Genomic DNA, 9,746 nt, shown 5'->3' with positions numbered 1-9,746 from the left:
GTTTTGGCTCTTTTTTTGGTTCCCTGTGGAAGAATGAAAAGGCTAAGCAAACATAACATCTCTTCTTATAGCCATAGACTATTCACCTACTCCTGCATTTCAGTTCAGTTACAATCAACATAAATACTAAAATAATTAATTATACTCCATTAATAAACTAAATAGTTCATTGATTGAATTCTCAACATAATCATCCTAATTTCTATGACTTTTAATAATAATAACATCTAAACAAGCATGAAAAAAAAAACTCAAAATAAGAAAACTACTGTCCATGCCTTAGAAACCGTTCTATTATTTCAAATAAAAAAACAGTGAATTGTTTTGAAAAGTGATTGTTAAAATTTGCAGGTACTCAAAGTATATTACAAGCTTGGATCTGTCTAGAGAAGATGGTGAAAATTCTGAATACAAAAGATATAATACGACCATAGATATGGGATAAACACAAATAGCTATATATCTTCTTGAGAATTTTTCCTTTTTTCTTCAAGGAATTCTTTGTTTACCTTAATTTTGGTCTGGAAAGTTGCAGAGAAAAGCATTAATGTGTATGAGAGAGAGAGAGAGAGAGATTATGATAACTTGATGAAAGAAGAAGAGGAAGAAATGAGTTAACCTTTTACTTTGTTCAGGACATATTCTAAGGCAAAAAGGTTGGTGTTGCAGGCAAAGAATAAATAGGGGGCAATTGAAAGCCAAGAAGAAGGCATGTTAGGGTTGAGTGGGGAAGTGGTGGTGGTGGATTTATTGCTAGTTCGGGTTATTTCAGGCAAAGTTATTTTTATGGGTTCTTCTTGGATTGACTCGAGGGCAATTTATTTCCTTTTCCATCTTTCAATGGAGGATAAAAACTAATTCACACGGATGAGTAACATTCTTTAAACAACTTTGAGACCCTACTTTTAAGTGCAAATTTTTCATCACTTGGTTAATTTATTGGTTTGTCACTGTTAATTTTTTTAAAATATGCATGTAAAAGTAACATTTGAACTAAAAAAAGTTATTTTATATTGGCCCTTTAATATTGACAAATGTACACAATTCAAGTTTGAAATAATGAAACGAGAGTATATAACGAGGTATTTTGATTAAAGAATATGGAACATCAGGCAAAATTTTATTAGAAAATATAACGGAATTACAAACAATTCAGAGCCGGCTCTCCCAAAAATATATAATTCTTTTTTTGTTTCATTTCGAACTTGATTTTAATTTAATAAGATACACGATGTAGTTTTCTAAAAATGTAACATGTATGAGTTTGGATGCATTCTCAAGTGACGACTTGAGCAAGTCGGTTTGTTTATGTGAATGAAGTGATCTCAAAATCATGTATGATTTTTGACAAGATGATGTCGTCATTTTCAAAGTTGAAAGCATTGGTATTTTTCACTTCCCCTTCTTGCCCTTCAGATTCTTTTGAACATTTTGGTTCTTAGTTGTATCATCACAATTGGTTCTCAATCAGTTTTTCAGTATTAATTATATACAGTTTTACTGTTTCATACAGACTATTAACCTTTTAATCTAATAAAATCTATAAAGACTTGAAAGAATATCCTTCAACCCAGTTTTAATATAACCAAGAGAATGTTAGAAGGTCATTGGATTTAGTCAGCATGCCCTTCAATTCCCAATTCCATTGGATTTAGTGAGATTAAGAAAATATGCAATAATCTCCCTCTTAATGCTCGCCCTCTGCCCAATAGAACTGGAGTTAAAGAGCAAGATTAATGGTTCATGTTGATGTTGGTGTGATCCCAACAAAAGAAGCTCAAAATACAATTTGCATATCATCTCTCTCTCTTGTGGGATTGATGGATTCAGGCATTTCATTTTCAAAATTTCTTCTAGGTTGACTTCATTTGTGAATTAAATTTCATGCATGGACCGAGAATTCAATAGCTACTAAATTTGCTAAGCTGGGTTAATCACAAATGGTGAGAATCTAAACATCTTAAAACCTTTATGATAGGGCTGCACAAGTCCGGTTCCATTTGAACAACCAACCCAATATTTTTACGGTTTAGAAAAATTTCAAATCAACCCAACCAAAATAAAAATACAACCCAACCAAATCCAAACCGTGCGGGTTGGGTTGGGTTAGGTTGATCGGTTTGACTGGGTTGAAACTTTAATATATCATTTTTTTCAATCTAGCTAAGTGATTAACAACAAAATGAAAATATACAAATAAAGCTAATATTTGCATAAGAGATGTTAAGAGATATTCGCTTAGACTTTCCACTAAGACTAAAAATTACATAGACAACTATATACTCCATTTCCTATGTAGTAATAGTGTATAAGTATGGTAGGTTGCTGGAACATATTGTAATAAACTCAAAGAAAAAAGTTAAAGGTTCGTGTAAATATGGAAAAAAAATACTCACAGTTTAAAGTTTGATATAATTATAAAGAGTTAATTACAAGTTGGTCTAATGCCTGATGTGTGTGTGTATATATTAATGGCATAAAACTCATTAAATCAATGGGTTAGAAAGACATCAGATTAGGTTATTACGGGTTTGTCTTTTTCTTTATCGGAAAGTCTGAAAAGATGCAATTTTGTATTTAAGTTATTAAGTCTTGGGACATTTTGAAACCGACCACATTGATTCTTATAACCTATATAACGGTTAATGATGTAAAATTAAAGGAAAAACCAAATACAAACTCAATGAATTATAACTTGGACATTTTGTTGTACAACTAAATCTTTACACCTAAAAAATGAAGCAGCATACAATTTTTCTCTTGGTATATCAATATATCAGTTTAAAGTAAAATGAACCAATAAAAAATAAGGAAGTATATTATTTCTATTAATCATTTGTAATTACAAAGTAATGCTTAACTTATAGTAAAAATCTTTTCTTTTGAAAATCCACCTCTAGCTTGGTGCTATACAAGGTTTATTAGTTTGCTTTTTAGTACTCTTTACATTTCAACTAAGGCCGCCAATGTGTAGGATAAGGGTTAATTCGTTATTTAATTCATTTAAAGTACGGGATAAACGAAACGAGTAATTATCGTCAAAAACTCTTATCTATATCCATACTCTACCCATTAAGATAGTGGGTAACAAAATGGGTGATGGATAAATGGTAAAAAAATCATTTTGAACTATAACAATATTATTAAACATCAACATATAAGTAAAATATAAGTTCATAAATATAATCTTTATTTTACATCTAATTTTTCCAATAAACATCGTGATATTGTTTTAAATATGTTATAATGTGATATTTTACACAACAATATAAAAATCTAAAGACAACATTTATGTTTGTTATATTTATTTTAGCGACCTCATATTACTTCTCATTTGGTTATCCTAGTTAATTATTTTAATTGATTAATATTAAAAGAAAACTAAATACTAATTAATATATGCTATACAACATATAAGATAACATTATAGAATATAATTAATTTTAACTTTATATAATTATATATATATATGTACGTGTGTGATTATATATATATATATATATATATATATATATATATATAGGTAATGGGTAAATAGGTAAAGATAAACACTTTATCCATACCCTACCCACTAAAATGTCATGTAAAGTCAAAGACCTTCCAGCCTAGTGGTAAAGGCTTGGGCATGGCATAGTCATGAACCCGAGTTCGAGCCCTGGGAGGGGAGTGTTGACGACATTTAATAGGGCCATGTTTAACCTCCAAATTTGCCGGGGATTAGTCGGGCTTTGGCCCGGACACCCTTACAAAAAAAAATGTCATGTAAACAAGTAATGGATAAGTGAATAAATAGATACAATTTTCTTTACTCATATCCTCATCCAACGGGGGGGAAACATAACGAATAACGAGTTTATCCTTACCCATTATCAATCATAATTTCAACTTCTTTTTTGGAATTGATCGTTTGAAGAATTGAAAGTCGAGTCACAATAAGATGTTATGGGATGAACTTTTTTTCAGTTACATCGTCAATTTTTGGTTGAGGTTTAACCCTTCCAATTTCAAATCTTCTTGATCTCCGATAACATCACCATCATTATGTTGTTCATCACCAACAGCTACTAAACATTTTTTATGGTTAGAAGGATTATTTTGTTCAATTTCATTAAGTAGAGAGACTTATTTGTTCAAAAGTTTATTCAAGTACTTAATCCCTTAATAATTATGAAAATGAGTTTGGGTTTTTCGGATTTTCCCTACCTTAAAAATGATTTTTACCGAGATGCCATTCGTTGGTCAACTTTTACGGTCAGAAGGCCATTTTGTTTGATTTATGTAAGTGCAAAGGTTTATTTGCTAAACAAATTAACAAGAACTTAATCGTTCAAAATATAAATGTCTATCGGAATTTTATAGACTTGCTTTTTTTTTTATCAAGCAATATATAGATTAAACGATTTGTATGCATTAATTTAAAATGTGGTTTATTAATGTGCTAAATAAGTAGCCTTAATAACAAAAATTAGTATTTTATTGTATGGATTTTATATTGAATAAATTGAAAAAGTTAGTTTGATAAATTTTCTAAATATAGGTTTTGAATGATAAAAGAGTATCAATTTATGAATTATTTAAATAAAAATTATTTCAGCTAACATGATAATATAATTTCATTAATAATTTACATTATAGTAAAAAATATTTTTTTTTATTATCTTGGATATCCAGCCCACTATACGAGTCGACTAATTTCAAGACGACCATTACTTTATGGGTAGCTCCGAGTCAACGCATTTGAACCTCCGTAGACGCATGTGGATTTTTATTCTTCCTTGGATTTGAGCCTGAGACCTAAAGACACTTTTGACCTTTGTAGCCCAAACTCAAACCAATCAGGCACTACCTTTGTGGTTAAAAAAATATTTTATGCCAAAACACATGAACTATTAACAACAAAAATTGGAAAGTGAAATACAGATGGATCTAGAAATTTTTTCAAATACTACATTTAATTATACAAAACAAATATATTAATTTTTTTCACAAAATCATTATTGGTATATTGGTTAGTTCTTTTACTACAATTTTTTTTGAGACATAATAAATCTGAAATTAAAATCTAAATCTAAGGAAAATGGCTCAAAGAGGAATTGAACTCGTGTATGGGGTGGTAGAAAAGTCAATCAAACCAACTCTACCAACATAAACTTATTTTATCTCTTAGCATATAAGTTTCCACATATTCTTGTTAAGAAGTGAGTTGTTAGTTGGAGTTAGTTGGCAAGATAGTTGGATGGTTTGCTAGTGTTACCAGGTGCCTGTGATGGGTGACGTTATCATTATATAAGTTTTGTAATGAAAAACAACAAGTGAAGCCATCTCTTTTTGATTTTTCTATTTTTCTCCCCTATTTACATAGAGTTTTATGGCATCAAAGCGGATGGTTCAACGTTGACAAGATTTAAAATGAAGTTTCTTCTTCTCAATTCTTAGATCTAGAAGTTCATCAAAAATCAAGAGAATCTTCTTGATTGTTTCTTCAAAACAAGAACAGCAAGTCAGTCTTCTTGTTTTTTTCTTTTTGAAAGTTTTCCTTCTTCATTTTCTGTTCAAGATGAAAAACGAAAGTGTGAGAAGTACAACCACTGGTCAATAGTTTCTCTTCCGAATTTAACCAATTTTGTCTCACTTAAATTGAATGGAGACAATTACCTTTATTGGAAACATAAGATCTCGATGGTGTTAGAAACTCTTGGACTCAAAAAAACATTGATTCGATTGTGTCTCCTCCCACAACACCACCAAATGTAGTGGAAGTTTAGACCAAGGCTGATTGTTTTGTCTCTACATGTATAAATGCAATGTTAGACTAGAAAATTGCTCATTTAGCCAGAGATACAAAATCTACATCAAATCTGTGAAAAGCAATAAGAGAATCATATTGACAATAGGACAATCATATCAACAATGGGCCTTTGCCAAATGGTCACAATTGAAGACTCAATTTCACACAATCAAACAAGGATCGAACTCGATTGCAATATACTGTGATTCGATAAAGAAGATATGTGAATCATTGAATTCTATTGGAGAAACAATTTCAGATTTAAAATTGGTTCCTTAAACTCTTCAAGGACTTAATTCAAGTTACACTACCTTTGTTTTGAATGTTGAGAATGCAGAGTTTTGGTCTCAGTCGGATCTACAAGAGTTTAGAGGTATCAGTTTGTAGAAGGGGGATGATGAATACAAACACAGTAACTTTCACTTTTAAAAATATATATTGATAAAGAAGGATCGATGCAGATATTTACAGATCATTGGGGGAATAGAAAAGGTAAAAAAAAATCTATCTAAAACAATATAGAAATACACATAGATACACTTAGCAAATATAAGAGATTTGCCGAAAGAAATAAAATAGAGATGTGTTCTTCTTGGGTATGTGTCTTAGAATTTAGAGAGAAATTATAACTTGCTTGCATGGCAGCGTTTGTGTCTGTGCCTGAGTGAACAGAGCACCCAACTATTTATACTCATTGTATTAAATGCAATTCAGAAGAGACAGAACACATGTCAAGCTTTTAGAGGAAAGTTTGTCCTTTGCTACAGTGAATAGTACTATTGTCTATTCATGAGCAGACATCCTTTCATGGAGTTAGTGGGCACTAGAGTCGACTAAATTACTCCGTGCAGTACGATACTCTTAAGAGGGTATTGGTTTATCCTTTGTGTGTGGAAGGACAAGACAAAAACAATCGTGCATGACGAGCTTCATTTGTTCGCTGAATGCTGGAATAACGCTGGAGATCTCTTCAGCATTTACTGAGGCTTGTGCATTCTTCACACATATATTGACCATGTTGTAATCACTGAATACCGCTTCAGATCACGAATGCGCTAGTCACTAATCTTCAGTTTCAGTCTTCGACATTCGCTGAAGGTTCTTGGGTGTGAGTTTTGCTTTCATGAAGTATAGCTGTCGTTGTAGGATTACAATACATGTTTTAGCGATCACTGAACAGACTCAGTGATGATCGCTGGAACTGAATAGACAGTAACATAATACTTCGATAGGTAAAAGGAATTATCATCAAATCAATGAGAGAGATGATCAACAATCTCCCCCATTTGATGATGACAAAGCAACATAAAGAAAACTGCTTTAAGGTATAATAGTAAGGAAAAGTTACACATAAAATATATGTCCCTTTTAATTATTTTGGGATCTTTTTCAGTGATACAGTTTTTGCTATATAAGTTTTCTTAAATTACAAGTTTAAGAAAAAATGTTCACTAACTGAAGAGTGTCAGTGAATGTAAGAGTTTACTGGAACTCATAGACATGTGTCCCTATTACTATTTTTAAGGATTTTTTCAGTGATACTGATGAAATACTTATATTATTTAAAAAGAGGAATACAAGTGTTACAACAGTATATTCTAGACTTATAACATATAAGTTGTACACTAAAGGAAAAGACATAGAAAGATAAGATTTACAATGAAAGATAAAATTTACAAGATAGAAAATTCTAACTAATCTAAGTCGTTGAAGTTGATGTAACCAGGTACTTCTTCTCCAAGCATCCTTCGACGTAGAAATTCTTTTCTGATCTTGCGGTCTATCATCTCACGATAATGGTCATCATCCAACCAATATCTTAGATAATCAAGATGTTCTATAGGACAGAGACGGAGCTTAAACACTCTTTGAAAGTTGTGTTCGCCATCATAGTCAAGGAATATGAATTCAAACGCAGGCTTTAGATACACAAAGTTGGGTGTGTAAGGGCCCTTTGTTGGCAAATATAGGTTCAACATAGAGATGTTTTGATTCTTCGAATCCTTTAGGACTTCCTCCAGGGAGAACTTTGTTTCATGTTCGTTCCTCAGAGTTGGTCCATCATTAGGATTTGAAGGATTTCTTCTTCCATCTTTCTTCAACGTCGGCTTTGTAGGTACAGCAACAAATTTGGACATCTTCTTGATCAGCTCGCTGAGGATGTCTTCAATTATTGGCTTGTGCCTTGACTTTGAAAGCTGAATGGCTTGGCGGATTTCCAGCCATTCGTCGTAGCCGTATTGTCCAAGGTAGGCAAGGTACTCGATGACTAAGTCAAGGTTATCTCTGATGATATGCATGGAGATAATCATTCCACCATCTTTCATACGACCATCAATTGTGATGTTAGTGATGGGACGGTGATTGATTCTTTTGTTAAGGAGATCTTCACTCCATTTCTTGTCTCGGTCATTCAGCTTCATTGCTTTTTGACGTTCAAATTCTGCAATTGAAAGCAATTTAGCTTGGGCCTTGACAACATTCACCATCTATTTAGACATTTTCTTTGGAAGAACTTGAGAATCAAGAGACTTGGCCAGCTTGAGGCTGTCCTCAGTCTGTTGTCGTTGAATTTGGAGTTCTTTCTCAGCCTTAAGTGCTTCGAGTCTTTCAACTTCTGTAAGGAATTCGAAATCACCATAACTAGAGGTACGAAGATGAATTTTTACTCTAGTTCGGTTGAGTGACTCCTTAAGTTGATTCATCTATTGGTCGCTAGGAACACTAAAAGTTGGGTTTTCAGGTACCCATTCATCTAGACGATCATAGGTAGTAGAAGGAATAGTATAAGAGAGTTGAGAGAGAGAAGTGATGACGGAAAACCTGGAGGGTTCAACATACATTTGAGGATTGATAGGATTGAAGAGAACTTTCTGGTTTCCTTTTTCAGCAAGACCTTTGTCTTTGGACGAGGTGTTCTGGTTCTTTACAGAAGTCTCTTTTTATTTTTCCAAAATCTCTTTCTCCCCTTGGGATGATGAATCCCTGAGAGACTCCGATCAGAGCGCTAGCTGGTTTGTTGTGGTATTGAATGATGAAGTCGTCGTCATCGTCGTCTTCATCATCACCACCATCAAGATCTTTTCCAGCATCAGGAAAGGAAGGAGGATCATCAACTTCATCGTCTTCATCATCATCTTCATCTTCCTTATCACCAACATCAGCTACAGAGGTGATAGGAAGGTCTTCATCTTGATCATTAGCTTTGACGGCATCATCAATTTTCTCAGTTTTAGCAACACGCTTCAGCTTCATGGGAAGTGATGGCATCAGCTTCATTTACTTCAGCTCTTTCAACTTGAGCATCAACATAACTGGTGTTATAGGGACAGAAGCAGCTTAGTCTTTCTCCCCCTCTTTGTAATTAGCAACACGAGAGATGAGGTATAGCAGCGATATCCATTCCCTGTTCAAGCTCGGCCAGAGATTGAGCTTGAAGAAGACCAAGTTCGAGCACTTAATCCAGCGTTAGGCGATCCTCAGCTGTGAAGAAGGGTGCACGAACTTACACTGGATGTTGAAGAAGATCCAGTATCTGCTGCAACATCTCACCATGCTTGGTAAGCTAAGCTTGCACTTCGTCGACTTTGCTGTTGAGAGCAGAAATAGCCTCAGCGTTGGTGCGTACATCATCTTGCACCGCAGATAGTAGTTCCTTCATGCCATTGACTTCAGCTTTGACAACTGAGAGGTTAGAGGAAAGGTCATCCCTGAAAGGCATGTCTTTATGGACTTGGTCCATTCTGATTAAGACAGTCTCCACTACTAGGAGAAGCGGCTTGATATCATCAGATATGTTGTATTTTTCTTCCATGGCTGGTGATCCTTTATAGCAAGGACCTAAAAAAAAGTTTGAGCATAAGATAGCTTAGGGTTAGAATAAATAAAGGGGTAGGTTGGTAGAGTACCTAAGGGGTCATCAATGCCATCTGAAGGATTGATGTTGGTTCTCTCGTGG

At 33.5% G+C, this 9,746-nt stretch overlaps 1 protein-coding gene across 1 annotated transcript; it reads right to left on the bottom strand.

Moving 5' to 3' along the window:
* Positions 1-8,674: 8,674 nt before the first annotated feature.
* LOC112523710 (histone H2A.Z-specific chaperone CHZ1-like) lies at positions 8,675-9,067 on the bottom strand. The gene has a single exon (XM_025133392.1). The coding sequence runs from the start codon at positions 9,065-9,067 to the stop codon at positions 8,675-8,677; it is 393 nt and encodes a 130-aa protein (XP_024989160.1).
* Positions 9,068-9,746: the final 679 nt, after the last annotated feature.

The sequence above is a fragment of the Cynara cardunculus genome (assembly GCF_001531365.2).
Source record: "Cynara cardunculus var. scolymus isolate 2C chromosome LG 12, CcrdV1, whole genome shotgun sequence".
NCBI lineage: Eukaryota > Viridiplantae > Streptophyta > Magnoliopsida > Asterales > Asteraceae > Cynara > Cynara cardunculus.
Note: the sequence above shows the minus strand (reverse complement) of the source record. Positions and strands in the feature narration are given on the sequence as shown.

Excerpts from the sequence above, each read along its gene's own strand:
- LOC112523710 (XM_025133392.1), bottom strand. The coding sequence starts at position 9,067 with ATGAAGCTGATGCCATCACTTCCCATGAAGCTGAAGCGTGTTGCTAAA.